The sequence below is a fragment of the Serinus canaria genome, chromosome 1A, assembly GCF_022539315.1.
Source record: "Serinus canaria isolate serCan28SL12 chromosome 1A, serCan2020, whole genome shotgun sequence".
NCBI lineage: Eukaryota > Metazoa > Chordata > Aves > Passeriformes > Fringillidae > Serinus > Serinus canaria.
Window position 1 is genome coordinate 35,202,861 of NC_066314.1, and position 19,571 is coordinate 35,222,431.

Genomic DNA, 19,571 nt, shown 5'->3' on the forward strand with positions numbered 1-19,571 from the left:
TAAATTTCCTTAAGTTTTATATGGTTCCATTGTTCCAGCTGGCAGGACTGAGAGGTGGCTGTCAGCAGTCTTGCTCCCAGAGGATGCATGCTAGCAATAGGGCACGCTGGAAAATGCCTTGTTAAGTAAGAACTGGGGATTCTGAACAGTTGGCCATTTTTCTTGAGGTTATGAAACAAGATTTATTAGTGCACCCCTAAATGTCAGTCATTACATACATTTTGATGTGTAAGATGTTCATTAAGGAGTTGCTTTAATGAAAAGATAAAAATGCTTGTAGTAAGAGTCTGTGTTACTGTGCTGATATGGTAAAGTAAACATTTGAAGCAGTATCAAACCCAGAAGTAAATCAGCAGGGTGTTGTAAATAAGCTGGATTCTGTATAACAAGCTTCATTAGAAATACTATGTACTGTATAACGTCAATAACATGGTTATCATTTGTGAGCAGATAGTGGCATAAGATAAAAATGAATATTTTATTAATGTTTCCTAAGAAATATTACTATAAGCTCTTTTTTCCCCCATGTATGTTATTTAAAATGCTTTTAGTGGTGATTTATGGTCCTTCTTACAATAGCTATTCAGCATAGTAGCTCCCACAAGGAGTTAACATATATCTTTTCTGTTTCTAGATCTGTTGGCTGTGCCTAAGCATCCATATGCTGCTATGGAAAACTGGGGACTGAGTGTTTTTGTGGAGCAAAGGATACTGCTAGATCCAAGCATTTCTTCTATTTTATACCTACTGGATGTCACCATGGTCATTGTACATGAGCTATGTCATCAGGTATTAAAGGTGTTCACATATTTGATCTTAATGTCAGAAACCATGTGCTCCTTTTTGGAACTGAAAATGAATTGTATGGTACATATGGATGGTTATGATTTCTATTGTAGCTGGAATCCATGTAACATGCAGGTCTGTAAGACATATCCCTCCAATATAGAAACTGTGAAGACTCAGAATGGGGTTAGAAGAGAAAATTGGTAGCAATGAACAGCTTCCCTGTCTTCTGTAGCAGTATATTCTGTGTGTTTGTGTGTCAGTGTATTTGTTACTGGTATGTAGAATAAAGTTGTTGATAGCACATTCATGCTAAGTTTCATGTTCATGTCAAAAAATATTTTGGCTGAAGTCAATTTGGTAGTAATCTTGGTCTTCTGTTGTATATACATATATCCATTTTCTTTTTCTTTGTTTTTTCCCCAGTTTGGTATTGACCCTCTATGTTCACCAACGGTGGATAAGCGAGTCTTTATGTGTACAGAAACTATTTTGTCAATAAGAAAACTTAAAATAATAAACCCATATTACAATTTATTTTACCTTTTTCCCATCTTCTTATCTCAAACTAAACACATTACAAGTGTTAGTAATATTGAATTGAATGCAAATGTTATTGAAGAAATTTGCTACAGGGGCAGGAAACGCTTTCTTACACTCATAAAGAGGCATAATCATAGCCTTCAGGTTAAAATGAATGAAATCCTACTGTGTAATCACCATGGCTTACATCTGTGAATTTACACAGTATTCTTTAAAGGCAATGCAAATTCTTAACACTTTCTGCAAATAAAAAGTACCATGTAAAAAGGAAGCCATTGAAATGGCATTTTGGGAGATGAACCTGAAAATAATGTTTGGCTCGTGTTTGTATTTCACATTAAATTGGTCCATGAATATGAACCCTCAACTAAAACATGAAATTTTTATTGAAAGTTACTGCTGGTTTGATCTCGATACTATCATCGGATTTTGCTGTAAGCTCTTCACTGTGCAGTCCAATAGAGTAGTACACAGTTCAGCTAGAAAAATTACAGTGCCTTAGGAACCGTGTGTGGAAAACATACATTAGGTCATCAAGTCCCAGCTCCTGTGAGTATTATATTTTACCACGTTATGTGTTTGTAGTGCTGGGTTCTGTGCTCCTGATTACAGGGTTATATGGCTTCCCTTAAAACCTTTTGATTAAATCTGATAGTAACTTTTTCCAAGTGTTCAGCTTAAGTCTTGGTTTTTCTGAAGTAGTTTCATGACTTCCTTTTATTCTTTGCACTGCTTTGATAATTTACTCTGCTTCCAGAGCAGTTTGTACTTAAGATATGGGCAATTGTCACATCAGTAACTGGCCAAGTTTGTTTATTTGATTCTTACAGACACTGAAGCCTTTTTACATTGTTCTGGGAATTACAGAGGATCATGAAGTGGGTAAAAACCATAGCTGAATTTATTTTAAGGTAGAAATATGATCATAAATACATTTAAGTGACCTTAAAATTGCAGATGAGGAGGTTTACTTGATGTTCATGTTGATATTACTTCCAGTGCTACTTTGCTTAATTAAAAGTAACTTCCTCTATTCCTGTTGTTGCTCTTTCTGTTTCAGTACCATGCAGATTAGGTATTTGCTATCAGCTACTTCACTCGATAGCTAGACAAGATAGAAAAAATTGAAGTTAAAGGAGTCTTTTTTCCTACTTTTTGGATGCAGAATTGAGTCACACAGAATATGGATTATTCACCTGCAAGTAAAGTTAAAAGGGAGAAACACTCAAAAATATAACTTAAAAATCACTAACACCTCCACCACACTGTCTTTATTTAGCCCTCTTTTCTCAGAAGTCCCTCATACTCAGAAGCCACTCAAGGAGCTCTAAACAATAGAATCTTAGCTGAAAATGTACTGAACTGAGACCAGGTTGGGTCTAGGATCTCTTGCCTCTGCTGTTTAATTGTTATTTATTCACTGCATTTTTCATTGTCTTTGGCTGTGCATCGTATCACCTGTTAGCCTGTGGTGACACATGAATATTCTTCCCCATCACTCATTTTTACACATAGAATAACAAAAATTACCCAGATTCTCTCTGGTGCCAGCAAAACTAGAATCCACATTGTCAGTTTTGGTTTTTATTTATTGGGTTTTTTTTTTATTTCAGGGAAGTGGAAATGAAACTCGTCTAAAATATGTGTGGGGGATTTTTTTTCTTTTTTTTTTTTTTAAGAATTGTGTCATTGTCCAGTTTCCCTGACTTTAAACCCATGACTTCAAGATTTATGGAACATATCTGAGCATATAGTAAACTGATCTGTATGTGAGCACTGTTACTTAGAGTAACAGAGCAATTTCTTTTCTAATGTTTCCAAGATTAGAGAAATCAGATTAGTATTAAAAATCCAGATTGTTGCCTTCAGATTTGACTTCTTAAAAATTCTAATTACCAAATCTGCTCTGTATTAATGCTTGAGCACAGTGCTCAGGACAGATAGAAAATGAGAGACAGTGCTGCAAAAGGAAAAATTCAGTGGTTGCTAAAATACAAGTAAAAACTGTGTAAGAAAGGATTTAGTGTCCTGTTTCTTCATCACTGACTTTTCATGTTGGACCAGGTATTTTAGGTACATGTTTTGGGAGAGATGCATTAAAGTTCAGTAGTTTTAGTTCAATAATTTTGTAGGGTGCTACAAAATTATTTATAATTTATTTTTTAATATTATTTATAATTTTTTGCTATTTCAGCTCGAGTGTTCTTTCAGAATATTTGTTTGTTTAATTAAAAAGAAAATTGATTATATGAGTGTTTTGGCATAAAATCTTGTCCTCCGATCTCCAAAACATGAGTTGGTCGAAACACATGTATTTCTACCAGTTTATTTTGATAGCTTGAAATAATTACCATAATTTATTAAAATAATTCTTTTAAGATAGTAATCAGTTTTATTTGCATATCATAGATCAGTTCCACCTATAGCCTTTGAAGAAAGAGTCATTTGAATTTATGCATCATGATTTTTTGTGATGGTTTTCCCACCTGAGCACAAAATTTGGTGTGACAGATTGAGTTACAGAAGCATGAAAGCAGAAAGAAAATTAAAAACTTCTAAATCAACATATTTTTAATAATCTTTAAAAAAAAAAGTATAGAAAAGAGTGTCCTTTCAGTGTATCTGTAAATTAAGTACTTTCTGCATATCAGGTTGAACATAATACCTGAGGGAGAAGAGAAATTTATGTGATCAATACATTTCAAAATGAAGTGATGGTCTTCACTCCAGGCAGATAGAGCCTATAGTCAAATACACAAATAAATAAATAATTACTTAAAGAAACTAAATGCTTTAATTACAGTTTTCCTTTGAGACATGTAACACCTAGGAAGATAATTGCACCTTTCTGCTGGAAAATTTGGCTTTCTTGCTTACAGCCTCTGGGTACTGCTCTGTCTCTGACATCCATAACTCTCTCTGATACTGTTCAAAAGTAGTTAAGCAAATTCCCTACATTGTCATATTGATATCACATACTGGTTTAATGCCTTTAAAACAATTCTTCCTTTAGGTGGATAATTAAGGAGTAATTTTAAATGTATCATTAACAAATGAACCCAGAAAACTCACAAAGGAGTAGAAGAAATTCTCTTTTGTAGCACCAAAAAATTATGTTACTAATTCAAATTACAGGATGAGGTATTATGAACTTTACAAGCTTGATTTTCTAAAAATCTCTCTGGCTAGTCATAGTTCAAAATGACATTTGTACCACTAGTTTCATGTTTGTTCAGTAGTACTCCTGTAATTCAGGAAATAAACTCTGTGCTGTTATGTTTAGTCATTAGAAATCATTTAAGCAACCTACTCTAGTGTGAATTTAGCCTCCATACTTCTTGGTGTATGAAAGTTATATTCATTTCATTGTTTTTAGTTCTGAAAATGCATAAGCTATATGAATATATTTCCAGCATTTCTTTGTCTTTTCAGTTCAGTATTCTTAAGATCAGGATCTATGTTTAGTGGCCTTGTAGGGAGTTAATTTATTGATAGCCTTCAACTGCATTATGCATACCGAGTGTGCCTTAAGTTTAGCTTCACATAGTGTATGAATGTGACTTCTAGCAACCTCACCTTTTCTCTCTAAATTCTCTCTCAGTCTTCAGTGACATTCATTGCCATGTTTTTCTTCACTGTTTTCATTTGAATTTTGTTTGCTGAGCCTTATGTGGCTGTCTGGTAATCTTCCAGCTAGTCTGGTCTTTGCTTGCCAGTCTGTTCTTTGAAGCTCTAGTGTTCACATCACTACGGATCCTCATTGAAGCATTGATCCTTCTGTGGTGTCATTCTCACTCCACAAAGACATGCATAGAAGTAACATCTTTCATTCAGGTCCCAGTCAAAGCCTTCAAACAAGCCAGCTGTCATGAAATCAGACTGCTTATGGGCCATCTCTGCTTTCATTCTTTCCTCACTCTCATAACAGTTCAGCATCAGTTCCTCTGCTCTGACCTGAGTCTTTCCCTCTAGAATACTTGCAGTGCCCTCTCTGTATTTTCAGAGCTTTCTTACACATGAAAGCTCAAAATTACCTCTGTTGATTATAACTAATTTTTATAAATAATAAGAGAAAATTGGAAACTAATGTTACTGAAACAAAGTTTTGGTATTTTTTTGGCAGAAGAAACACTACAGAGAGTATGAATGGTTTTCATAATGCTGTCGACATTTCTGTTCTTACCACTGGTGTAGCGTTATTCAGGTTCCACATTACAAGCATTTAAATCATTTAAATAATCATTTAAACAGGGTTGTCCATCAGCAGATGAATATATGACATCTGGTTTCCTAGGAATTCCTGTCCTCATCTGTCTTCCAATGATCATCCCAGCTCTGTGTAAAATCCCTCTGACACCGACATGTCCTGTTCTGTGAGATTTGTGTCTGTTGAGGTATACTCTGTGAGCAGAGTATGTAATGGCTGTGTTCTTGCCTTGCCCTCAGCTCACACCCTTCTCCTCTTTTCAGCTGATGATCTTTATTTACTTGTGGCGTTTATGGAGTTTAGTTATCCTTGAGATTTCTGTCCTTGTTAAATTAGATTGAAGTCAGTGAGGATGTTGAAGGATCATCTGGAGGAAATGGGAAAGGCAGGCAGCTCAAGTAGGGTTCCTTTGAATATACACAGGTGGACTGTGCCATTTCAGATACCTCTGGTTCTTGTTGCTGTTTGTGAAGGCTGCACATGGCCTTTAAGTCATGTATCAAATTTCCTGGGCCTTTGTGGGTATCTCACATACCCCAGTATCTTCTCTGAATGGCATCAACTTCCTGCTTTTAGGATTCTGAGTCCTACCCACAGAGAGCTGGCATTGTTGTGTAATGCTGCTTTCTCTAAGAAACCTGCCAAGGAGAGGAGCATCAGTAGTATTGTAGATCTTATTGGGCAGGGAGTGGGGAGAAAGAAAATGGTAAAATTCAGGTCTGGGGTGGAGAATGTGTTCCCATTCTCATATATTTATTTTTCATTATTCACACTATGCATCATGAAATTTCCATGTAATGGATCAGATTTCTTGAGTTAGAAGCCTTTTTCTGTCCAGTGTGTATGTTAGTCTGTTAAACCTAGGTGAGCATCTACTTTAGAGAACTAAAGTTGACACTGTGAATACTATCCCCAATGCTTCTTTTGCCCTGCTTGCTCTTTTCTAATGTTTCACTTCATTAACTTGCGCATCCTGTAATGTTGAATTAATTAGCACAGGAAAAACACAGTTAGTGAATTTCAGTGCGTGGTAAATAGTACTGTTTTATTATTAATACGAGTGGAGAATGTGTTTGTCAAGGTGAAATATATGCAAGCATGATTTCCTAAAGGTTGTTAAAGTTGTTTACTTTTTGACCTTTTTGTTGTTGTGAACTTTTTGTTTTTCCAGTGGTTTGGTGACCTTGTGACTCCAGTTTGGTGGGAGGATGTGTGGTTGAAAGAAGGTTTTGCTCACTATTTTGAGTTTGTTGGGACAGACTACCTCTACCCAGGGTGGAACATGGTAAGTCAGTTCTATTTTGTTAATGTGGAGACTCCACAGAACAGTTGCTCTGCTGTTAGACTCCTGCTTCTTCTGTAGACAGGGACTGCTGAAAAATACCAAATGATGTATGCGAGTATCAGATGTTGAATGAAACAAAATCGCTAGGTGTGAAATAATTTGACAGCATTGCAAAAGTGTAATCTGCAATTTATTGTGAAAGAAATTATGTCATGTCTATTGTAACCCAGCATTAAAATAGCTACTGTCTCTCTGCTTAGAAATATTTTTGATTAAAGCAGTTATGATTTAACATGGACTGTTTTTTTAAAACATTGAGAACATTGAGTTTTATCCACAAGATAAATTGGAAAGAAATGTTTGGCTAAAGCATTTTACAAAACTGAGCATATTTTTTCTTACAGTGTTCTGTTCTCTTCTCCCTAAATATATTCTTTTTATCTTCCTGGTATTGTTAGGATATGTGGAGTAAATGCTAAATTTATGTGGGTTACATAGAAATTATATTTTGGTACGGTTTCTAGCCGTACATAGTGGGACATGCTTTTTCAACCAGTGTGCAAAGACAGGAGCTCTCTGATGGAACTGGGAATTCCATGCTGGGACATTATTTTGGAGTCCTTCTGTTATGTCATATTGGACCTAGACAGATCCCAGTTTGTATGAATTGCTGTAATCTTGCTTTATTATGTGTATAAGAAAAATAAGAGAGATGAGACCTCAATACAAGGAAATCATAGATGAGACCATGTTGAGGATTCCTGTAGAGATTTTATTGTTCTTTGGAGGCATGCTTATGTTTGCTGACCTTTTGTTCTTATGTATGTTTGATTATGTGGCAAAATATTTATTATAGGTCCTGATTGTCTGACAGAGATTTATTGGAGCTTGAATGTTTTGCTTAAGCTCTTAAAAACTAATGTCTGAATATTTTTTTCCATTTCTATGTGCTTTCTTGAGTATACTTATCCCATTAACTTATGGCACCATAAAATGAAGATGTTATAATTATGAGTTAAAGCTAATTTAAAAAAAAATAGTTGTATACAGGTTACTCTTCAGTTAGTTATGCTTCTTTTGAAATTTGAATTCTTTGTAGTATTTTAATTTTTTCTTTCAGGTGTCAATTTTGGTTTATAATTGCATTATGAAAAGGAAAACAAACCTTTTTTTGAACTGACAACTGTCTTGCATAGGTAGGCTTGTTGGGTTTCCCTGGGTTTGGCTATATTAAAACTCATTCTATTCATCTTTATAAAGAACACAACCTGAATTATAATGTAATGATTCTAATTATGAATGCAGTGAAATCTGGCAGGCCTTTGTGATTTTAGCGTAGTGAAGTGTCGTAGATGACAACATTTATACACTGAATTTTATCTTCAAATCATCAGTCATTTGTTCTTCACATAATCAGTCTAACAAATTCAGAATAACTATGCCTAAGAAGTCATTTGAAATATAGTATATTTGCTTGAAATTTCTGTGGAATGAATATAATGTTCACTGTTATGCAAATAACATGCCCATCATGAGAAATCTTGGCATTTTAGCAGAATACATGCAAGAAGAGGGGATTGAACAGGGGATGGCAGTTAAACTGGGAAATCAGAAATGTGCTGCATAAATTAGAATTAACTACAGTAATATTGCTTGCCTGAAAAAGTATTAATCTGTCAAGTTTTTCCTTAAATTAAAAAAAAAAAGATATATATTGTTCATAAGGCTTTGGATATCTTTGGCCTTTAATATAAAACTAAATATATTGACATATTTAAATGATGACAAAATGAGATGAAACTCATAATGGCTTAAACATACTTCATTCTTTTGCAGACTACTAGACTAGGAATCAATACTGTCATGTTTCAGAATGTTGATTACATAGATTATAGGAAGAAGAAACAAGAGTTACAGTTACTGAAATTTGGCTTGCTGAAAATTTTGTTATTGCTATAAAGTGCATTTGCTGTTTAAACATATTGACTGACATTTGTAAACTTGAAAAAATTAAAGGCATTATGTATAAAAAGAGAAGCTGTTCCAAGCAACTTACTGTTTTTCAGAAGAGAAGGGTGAAGTGCAAGCGGGAAAAACAAGAACTACAAACCTTATTTTCTGTCATGATGGCCAAACAGTGCAATATTCCAGCATTCTGTTTGGTGTTTTGTCAGTAGTAATTCATACCTATGAATTATAAATAAAAACGGTATGATGTATGTTACCATAACTGTTTGTGCCAGCAAAGTAGTGATAAACTAAAATCCTCTTTATTTCTAAAGAGTTGGGAAAGTTAGATAGGTAACTTCTTTCCCTCATAGTTTTGAAATGTTAACCTTGAAGGTTTGCTCAAGACGCCCATGGATTAAAATGTCAAAATCAGCTTATTTTTAGCTTACTAAAGACTTTTTGTCACATTCTTTTTTGGATAAATGTAGAAGCAAAAGACTGGTAGTCCATTCCAGAAAAAGAACTTTTGTCTGGAAATGCAACTTGAGCAATGGATACACCTGAAAAAATGGGATCTATCCACAGCTTCCTCCCCAAGTTGTTGATATTTATAGGCAACAGGCACGTAAGCTTTCACCATTAAGGTTTATAAACCACTAAAGTTTTGATATGACTTGTCTAAAAATGCTTCTTTTTTAGCAGAGCTGAGCATTTTTCAGTGTCCATCGTAACGGCATTCACGGCCTTGGTATGTCTGAACCTGAGACATTTGAGAAGAGCTGTTTTTAGGCATGTTCCTACCAATACTACTTAAACCAAAAGCACCAAGTTCTGCACAAAATAGGGCTCTGTGATTTTGGTCTGAAACCCATGTCTTGGCTTTTCCTTCTTCTCTAGTTCTTTAGCTTTCTTAAATACTTCTTCCCCCTGCCATTTTTCATTTTATCAGTTTTTCTTTAATTGTCTCACAGACTATTTTACAATAGGAAAGATGAATGGATAACAGTGCCACCTACCATGGAGCTGCAGCACTTTATTGAGCATTCCAACATGTCAGGAATTTCTTGTGTTGTCCAGAAGGTGTTTACTGCCATACTTCATCATGCTTGCAAAATCTTAATGAGAAAGGAAATCCAGTCTTTATTAAACCCTTGCTATCCTTATGTCCTGGATCTTCTAGCAGAGGTCACTTGGTGGGGACCTCATGGCAATCTACCTCTTCCTCATGAGGGGAAGAAGAGGGCCAGGCACTGTTCTGTGACCTGAGGAAATGGCCTGAAGTTGTGTCAGGGGAGGTTGAGGTTAGCTGTGAGGAAAAGGTTCTTCACCCAGAGGGTGGCTGGGCACTGGAACAGGCTCCCCAAGGAAGTGGTCACAGCACCAAGCCCATCTGAGTTGGAGAAGTGTTTGGACAGTGCTCTTGGACACAAGGTGTGACTCTCAGTGATGGTCCTGTCCAGAGCCAGGACCTGAACTCAATGATCCTTGTGGGTCTCTTCCAACTCAGATTATTCTGTGATTAAAATTTTGGGTGAATAAGAGAATGAAGAGGCATTCTGATGGAGGTGTCTGTAATCCATTGCAATTAATGTAAAATACATCAGAACTTTCCCGAGGAAGGGAATGAAATTTTCCTGGTTTTAAAACAGGGAGATGAGCTTTCTGTGCTGAGATCCTTAATGATTATCCCAGTGTCTTAATATCCTTTTCCAAAGGTAAGTCGCTTTAGATTAAAGCTAGAATTTCTCATTTCCTTCCTTTAGCTAAAAAAAGAAGTCCCTGCATCTTACTTTTTACCTTGTGAAGGTGAAGCTGTATTTAATTTTGCAGGAAAGCTCTCTCTGCTATACAGTGATTAGACATTTGCCATGGGAAGGAATTCACCATTCTTCCCATTTCAGCCTCTTGCCTTGCCTGTCCCCCAAATTAGGAGTTTTTTTAAATTCTTATTCTGAAATGCCTCAAATTCTTATTGCTAGAGCTCATTCTTAAAGGGCTGGGAAATTTTAAGCAGCTGTTTCTGTGTTGTCAGGATGATTTTAAAAAGAAAGCTGTCCTCGCAAAGTGTTCCTCTGAGATCAGAGAATTTTGCCTGATCATGTGTGCTCAGAATAGTCCTCTGCATGTGAATTCCCTGGCTGTTGCTATTTCATGACTTAGAAAAAGGTGAGATTTCTGTATTAAAGGCTTCCCATATGGTTGTCACTCCATGCCATCAAAAAGCAACCACAGCTGGATGTGAGTTCTTGGGCTGTTAGATCTTATGTCCAATACAAGGTAGTATCACCTCTGTGGAAGGAGCCTTTGCTGGTTTTAGAATCTGAGAAAATCACAGTGGAAAACTCCATGGTGGTAATTTCCACTTCAGAGCTCTGTCTTTTCTCATCTACTGTGCTCACCTTCCTCCTTTCAGAGGCCTGTTTGCAGCTGTATATTCCACCTTCCTCCTGCCTTGTTTGTCTCATATCCTGAAGTCCTTTGCGTGTGGCTTTGTAAAGGAAGGAATTCAGCTGAGGCTTGCAGATCCAGGAATTTATTGGCTGATCTTTTCCCTCCATATTTTCTGGTAGAAGGAACCATCATGTTTGTCCTTGAATGTCTCTGGTACTGGGGTAGATTTTGAGGACTATGACAGCAGGAATTACTGGCATATAATTTGCCCTTACATCCATCAAATGAGCATCAAATACTTCAGCAGTCAGTACCTGGCTTGGTGCTGAGAAAGCATTTCACAGGGCACAGCTGCCTTCTCCCTTTTCTTTATTATATAAAAGTTAGGTTTGCTGACAACTTCAATGGCTGAGTCAAGGTGTAGCACAGCAGCAAAAGCTTTGAATCCTACATCTTCCTGATCCATTCACACCTTGGGATAGGATTTCCTACTTTCTTATTTGCTTACTACTTTTATAATTAAGGATGGTCAAATCTGCTAGAATTTTTCTTAAAAATGAAATTTTAAATTAATTTTTCTTATTAAATTGAAAACTTTGTACCTGTATAGAAGGGTATCTTTCCTCCTTCCTTAAGTGAGCTGTGCCTCCTTTACACCATTAGGTTCCACAGTCTGGACAATCCTGCTATTACTAAAGACAGTTGAAAGTAATAATGAGGTCATGTATCAACCTGTCTGTATCATAATAAGTAAGAAATAGATAAATGATCTTAGTTGCCCATCTTTCTCATTGGCTTGGTTGGAATAATGAGTGAATTCAGCCACTAGACACATGCCTGTCTTTAATGTGCTTCGTCTCACATGCCTCCTCCATAAGTAAAAATTTCAAGGCATTGTTTGACTCATACAAAACCCAGAAAATCATTACAAGTTTTGAAGTAGACTTAAGATATGGACCTTTTTGATTTATTTCATTATTATTTTGGCATTTCAGACCTGAGCTATAGCCTGCTTGATCCTTCTAACCCTACATAAATATCATGCTGGCTCAGCATTAAGGGAGAGAGATTCAGCCTCTCGTTTTTTAAAACTACTTTCATCTTTTCTTTTTTTTGGTTAAAGGCTCCCCATGCTGGTGTAAAGTAAGCCTTTAATTAATACCACATGGAGTGTTTTTCCTCCAGTAACTGCTCAGTGAAGTCAATCCTTGTATGATTTTTTGTTTTTACTTGACTATGGGGGAAGCTTTCAGTGTAAAATTAACTAGAATCTCATGTATAATTGACTCTGGCAAGAAAAAAAGAGATTGTAAAGGTAAGGTGCAAGATCTTCTGATTCCTAATTACTAGCCCTTTTTAAGTATACCAGGTAAGAAACCCTTATACTAAAGTTTGCTTATAACTAAAAAGAATTTCCATTTCCATGTTTTCTTCCTAAAGACAGGTTTGCATTTTTTTAATGCTCTGGCAAAGTAGATTAATATAAGGAATTATTTACTTTAAGTAGCTAACTCTTAACAGTTAGAGATCAGACATAAGTGAATATCAACATTTAGATGAAACATTTATTCAAGAGATTAAGTAGGGGTTTAGAGAATGCCAGTCTCTCTTTTAGCTTCGTGTCATTTTCTGCTCATCTTGAGACAGCAGTTTAAATGACATAATGATGGGAGCTTTGGAGTAATGTGAGTTCAAACCTTCTGAGTTCAGGGTTTAGATGAAGCTTTAGTTTCAGAAAAAAACTTCACTCAGCTGTCTGAATTTCACATAATTTTGAATCAGTAGACACTTCATCTTCAGTAATGATGAGATAGAAACTTTGCAGCAACTTTTGCCTCAAAGCAAGGACTCATTACAGGGTTTCCCTGCTGAAACAAGAAATGCATTTCATCAGGAATATGGTTGATATGGGAAATTCGATAGAAAAGTTCAGTTGTATTTTTGAGGGCATTCTTAACTGAAAAACTGCTTCTCAAATTTTCAGCAATCCTGAATGTGCTACCACTTTATTTTAAATTTGTGGCAGTGTGCAGTTATTTGGAGCACAAACTGGTAAGTAATTTTTGGTGTGTCTGCAAAACATCTTTGCTTCTTTCAAGACTTAACTTGCTGAATCTCATCACTTTCAGATTGAAGCACAGTCTAGGTGTGCAAAAAGTATTTTCATGAATGGTAGCTTCTGACAGTAGTTGCTGTAAGTTGACTCAGTATGCCAACCACATCATAAAGCCACTTTTCATTTAAGTATTATTTACTGTTTCTTGAATTGAGGTGATTTTCCTTTACAGATTTCCTCTGTGGTGTTTGAATTAGAGGATAAGCTTTATGCTTTGTTGCCTAATATTTTAAAATGCTATGAAGACAAATGCATGAGGAAAACTCTCTGTTCATCTGTTTGCTTAATGACTCTATTTCAGTGAAAGCTACTACATATATGGTGGCAAAACATGATCTTAGAGAATGAAGTTGGCCTTGTTGTCAGTCATTGTGAAAATATCTTAATAAATTTTGCAAGATGTTTGATAGAAAATGCCGAAAAGAGGGTTATGAAGGTAGATTTGGAACTGTGATGTGTTTACAGCTGATCAATGTAGAATATGTTGCTGGCCTCCTTCAGCAAATTGTACACATAATTGAGGCACACATCAGAGATATAAACTAAAAAAAAAAGCAAATTTTAAATTGCTCAAGGTATTTACAAAAGATTACTATTGGAAAGCATGAAAGAAACATTGCTGTCATTTCCAAGTACTCAGGAGACTTCTGTGCTATGACAACTTAGGATTTGTAAGCATGTAGACAGAAATAACTTGATTTTGGCTCTCAGTGGATCATATCTGACCCTAATGTATTTTACCATACCTTAGATTTCCTCATAGATTATATTCCTCTGTTTTTTTAGGCTTCATCCTGTAATATATTTTGTTAGAACTCAACTGCTGGTATGTATATGCTGGTGTTCTTTTGCTGTTTTAAAAATTTGCCTCTATTTCTTTTTCCCTAGGGTACACTTTCCCTGTAAACCCAAATATTTGTGTCTTGCAAATGCTTGTTCTTTTAGGCATGAAAGATCACTTATCTTCTTTGTATTCTCGATGCTACTAAAGCTCGTGTGGAGATGATATTTTCAGAAAATTTGTCAGGAAAGTAATTTTCAGATTTGCACACCAATGTTAAGCTTTATTCATGTAGATTTCGCAGTCCATAAAGTGTTCAAATGGCTGTCCCAGAACAAAGGCAATGCCTTTAATATTGAGGCCTTTGATCTCTTTTGCCTACTAATTATCAGTTTGGGCTTTCATTATGGTGCTTCTTTAATTCCTTTTTTTTTTTCTTTCATTTTAGTTCTTTTCCCTGGTATTTCATATGAATTTTTAGAAATTATTTTTATGTGATTGTCTTTAAGTATTACATTATTGTCATGCTTTTACTCTTACATTATACCTCAATATGATATTGTAAAATCACCAGCAGCAACCTCTCTCCATTACATCATTTTTATCCTGTTATACACAATGCATTTTTCTTGAAGGTAAATGCTTCTTTAAGGTACAGGAGATTTATCCATGAAGAGTGGTCACTGTCTCTCTTTATCCCAAGAACGAGGTGAATTTGAGTGTTGGCTAGGGAGGAGACAGCACAGAAAAAGGACAAGTCTTTCAGAAAAATCTTGTGCAAAGCAGAGGAGGTCTTAGTGTTGAAGATTGAAAGAAATCATTCCTATGAAGAGGAAGAGGCAAAAACATGAATCTAGTGAACACAGATGTTTGGGAATAATAAGAAAATGTAGATATTTTAAATATGTGTTCATTTGATAACAGCACTTCAGTCTCTGCACCTGGAAGCATTCTAGAGAATAAGAAAGAGAGCAATCGGATATGATTATCATATGTTCTATTTTCAACAAAGGTCTGGTGTCTCAGACTTTGACTATACACAGTTCAAGGAAAGCTCTGAGGAGAAGAGATGAAGAGTTGGGATTCCAAGTGCGCAGTAGGAAGACAGGGAGTAGAGGAGCTTCCTCTTTGTCTTTAAAGTGAGGCTCAAATTTGTGTGGAAGCAGCTCTGTCCTTATTTCAGGCTCACCCTGTGCTGCCGCGATTCCCTTCCTGCTCAGAGCCCTGGCCCTGTGTTAGCATTACACTTGCATGTGGCTACTGACACTTTCCAAGCAAGGCTGCAAGGCTCACCTGAAGCCTTCTTTTCTCACAGTGGATCACAGTCTTTGCCTTTTTTCTTGCAGTTGAACTCCCTCAGGGAAGGTCATCTTTAACAGCATTTTGTCATTGTTTCAGTGTGTAGCTGCAAACCTGACACCTATCATGTTGCTGGCTTGCTGGTCTCATTAAACACATTCCAAGATTGATTTCCTTTACAATGTCTGTCATGAGTGTTTCTTTACTTCTGTAGGTGTCAGTTAAAACAGATCAATTCCACTGTATGCACAGGATAAAATAACTAGGGAATAGAAAGCCCTTCTTCCATCCGTATAAGCAGTTTGGTCACACATACTGACCTTTTCCCCTTAATGTGATATTAGGACTTGAAGAGCTGAGGTAGTGTTTTGTCAACATAATTAAAGCAGTTTTAGTTTCTTTCTGCACATCTGCTTCTTGTTGCCTGTTCAAGGTGTAGGCCCCTTGTCAACCAGCAGTCTATCTGTGCCTCCCATGAGTTGTATTTGAGTCTGCTTCTCCAATCTGCTCTCAGTAAAGGGAAAGGTTGGGAATGTTATGGAAATCATTTTAGTTCAAGAAATTTAGCTTTATAGATCAAAAGCCTTCTTAATTCTGACCAAACTGTAGGTTTGCATTCTTGGAGGCATACTAACTATTCCATTTGTATCCCAGTGTGATAGTCCGCGGTAAATTTCGAGGAAGTTTTTTCAGCTACGGTAACGCGAGTGAATGATCATGAATCTGAAATTCTCCTTTTCAGTCCTTCAAGACATAACCAAAGAAACAAACAGAAAACCAAAATGTAGCCTGTTCTTTTCATTTGCTTCTTAGTTTTCTTCTTTCATCTTCACTTTGTTTGCCATGTGCTGATTTTCTTGATTTCGGTTCTGTATTTAAGGTATTAATCTGTAATTATCCAAGGTCCTTTTAATAAGTTAATTCCAAACAGTACCAATCCACTCACACAGCTGTTTGTCTTTTGGGATCCAAACCTGAATTTGGAGACTGGTCTGTGTGTTCACACCTGTATGTGTTACATATCATACATTTGATGAAACTGGGGCTTTGTTACTGACTGATAGAGAATGTGAGTGAAGTGTAACAAAAATATCTACAATTTTTACACCTCAGCAGTTTCCTCCTGAGTAGGACTGTCATTATAATTGTTTCTCTACAATTTTTTTCCCCATTAAAAAACTTCCCCATAAGCAGTTACTAACTGCTTATGCCTAAGAAAATTAACAATGATATGAAAGAGACGTTACTTTTTGTTTTACAAACCTTACCTCATGCAGCCAGATGAGAGCACTAAGAGTGTGTAGGTAATTGGCTTTCCTGCACCCTGTGTTTTTAATTGCCTGATATGCAGCCAGCTCAAGGTACATTTCTTGTGCTCTAATGAATTTTAACATAAAGGTTTATTTCTAGGTAGATCAGCATTGGGAGAGCTTTTCAGCTGTCTTATAAAAATAATTTAAAGTAACACATTGATACCAAAACCTTGCCACCCAAGAAATTAAACAGAGAATTTATTATGTAATTGTGTGTGTATTTTACCTAATGACATCAAAGTGGCTTTTGAAAAAAATGCAGCATTCCCCAGAGTTTCTTTATATCATAGCAGTAGGTTGACATTGATTCAGGAATTGTTATAATTTAGATAAAGTTTGAGATATGTCATTTCAGGTGAAAAAGCTTATTTAATCCTTACAAATTTTAAATTCACTCTTTGCATTTATTTGTGACTTGAAAAAGCAAGTAAATAAAGCTCTTCTTTCCTGAAAAAGTGTTTTGGAGAAAAGATATCTACATGAATGCAGTATGAGGAGGGCATGTCATTTCTCAGCTGAAAAAGCTCCATCTAGTTGTACTGTACAAATGACTGCAGCACAATGCATAGAGTATACATGAACATTTCATTTGTGTTGCTGCCAGAGTAAATAGGCAGCCGTTTTGAAATACCTCTGCTATCCATATTTATAGAAGGTATTCAAACAAATGCTTATGTTGGATGTTGTTTGGGTTTGTACCTGCCTCTGATGTAGCTGTGACTTTGACTATGTCATTTAACTCCATGCAGCTCTTTTCCTACTTGTGAAGAGAGATGATAATGGTTTTCTTCAGATGGAAGTTGCAAAGTCTGTAGATGGCTCAAGTTCTGGAGGAGGAAAGATTTCTATACTAGAGTTATGAAAGACAGTGCCAGCATCTGCTGTGGCACTGCTGTGAGCTTTCTTAATTGTCCTGTCCCACACTAATCTGCTAAGTGAACTTGTCACTAAGAGCCAAGTAACTTAAACTTCACTAAATTAAAAGTAGTAATTGTATTTACCCATCTTTGTAAAAAATTTTTGTACTTGCATATTCAATGAGCTCAAGGATATATATTTTTGTGGTTGAAGATTTTGCTAGTTTGCCTCTTCCCCCCCCTTGTAAGTGTGTATGAATAGTCATAATCAGAATTCCAGTCTGCACATATGGATGCATTTTGATTCATTTAATGCTCTTTAATTTCAGTCAAGTTTCATTGCAGCAAAGGATCTCAAGTCTGAATCTATTCCAAATACCTGTTCAAGATTGTAGGAGGTCACTGTGGTTTGCATTCAGAGCAGAAGGTCTGATTTTACTCAGCTGTAATAGTAGCCAGCTGCCTCTGGTAACTGTGCATCATTTCTGTATTTCTGTAAATATGTATTTGTCTGTGATACTACTGCATATGCTGTATTTCAGGAAAAGCAGAGATTTCTGACAGATGTCCTACATGAAGTGATGCTGCTGGATGGGTTGGCCAGTTCACATCCAGTATCCCAGGAAGTGCAGCAAGCCTCAGATATCGACAGGGTGTTTGACTGGATTGCCTATAAAAAGGTGAGACTAACTAAGCTTGTCCATATGATACAGATATGTCAGTAGCTATGAGAAGATCATGTTCCATCTGTAAAAAAATTACCGTTGTTAAACTATGTATGGGAAACTTATCTGGGTGCAATGCATTTGGAATATTCTACAGTGATTATAGCCAATTACATTCAACATATCAAGTGTTAGTAAATGTTACAAATAAACTTGGGAGGCTGTCAAAATTCACTAAGAAGATTTAGGGCTTTTTATTACTTTTTATTTTGTGGCAGGGTCTGAATTGTGATAGATGCTTTCACAAGCAAAAGCATATATAGTTTTTGTGCTATTGAAACTCTAGAAAATTTACCAAGGGTTAAATTTAAATGTAAAGTTTTTTCTATGCATGAGAGTTTTACTGTCAGCTAGTGAAAACTCTGCAGTCGTTGCTGAACACTGGGAGAGGAGAAACTGCCTTCTGGTCTGGTGAAGGAATATGTATTAAATTCAATAAATTTTAAATTACATTTCAATGATTCGAAAGTCTTTTGGCCAGTTTCTGGATTCAGCAGCTTCTGTGCAGGAGTGAGAGAGTTTCCCCTCCTCCATAACATGACTGGACTTGCTGTTAGTACATGGTCTGAAAGCTGGTGTTTCCCACCATACCATATCGCCTTCTCTCTGCTTGCTACAGGCTATGACATATAAAAGTGTGTGTCATGGCCAAATGTGTTTGCTGTGTGACACATGTGGCTGCTGCCTGCAGCCTTCCTGTACAGGAGCTCTCTGATGATGATTCAAGTGCAAGAGTCCTTTGACTATGGCCTTTGTGTCTAATAATCTTTTCTTCTGCCTTATTTTCTGCCTAACATCAGACTGTAGCAAAGCAGCACAGAACTGACTTGGTGACTGAACTTGCTCATTCTGGGATGAAAAAGAGGTGTTACCCTCTCTTGCATAAGCTATTCCTAGACTGCAATAACTTCACCTTGATCTTCTTCCATAGAAGGATCATATGCCTGTTAAGGATGGGCAGATGAGAGTGTGTGTCTATATGTATGGGTATATGTGACTATGTAATAGGTACCTATGATGGAATTTAAACCACAAAATACTTACGGCAAGATTTTAAAATGCTGTTGCTCAAGAGCCCGAGTAACATTTTCAAAAATCTCTAGCTATCTTGGAAAATATTGCACTAGGTCATTTAAGCTGTAACAGCCAGCAGCTTTTAGCATACTGAATATTCCCATTGTTTAAATCTTTCAATCATATGCTTTCTGGTGATAGCTAGACCTTGGTAGGTTCAGAGGCTTATCTCACATGAGTATCTTTGTATTTCAATCTAATTATTTTTTCTAATTTATACAGTAATAGTACTGTCTTGTAGTTA

At 36.2% G+C, this 19,571-nt stretch overlaps 1 protein-coding gene across 1 annotated transcript in view; it reads left to right on the top strand.

Annotated features, from left to right (window-relative positions):
* TRHDE (thyrotropin releasing hormone degrading enzyme) overlaps window positions 1–19,571 on the top strand; it is a 205,761-nt gene that overhangs the window by 79,297 nt on the left and 106,893 nt on the right. The window contains exons 4-6 of the mRNA XM_030238218.2: window positions 635–789; window positions 6,708–6,821; window positions 18,071–18,208. Coding sequence (XP_030094078.1) covers window positions 635–789; window positions 6,708–6,821; window positions 18,071–18,208 — 407 coding nt within the window. The remainder of the gene's footprint in view (window positions 1–634; window positions 790–6,707; window positions 6,822–18,070; window positions 18,209–19,571) is intronic.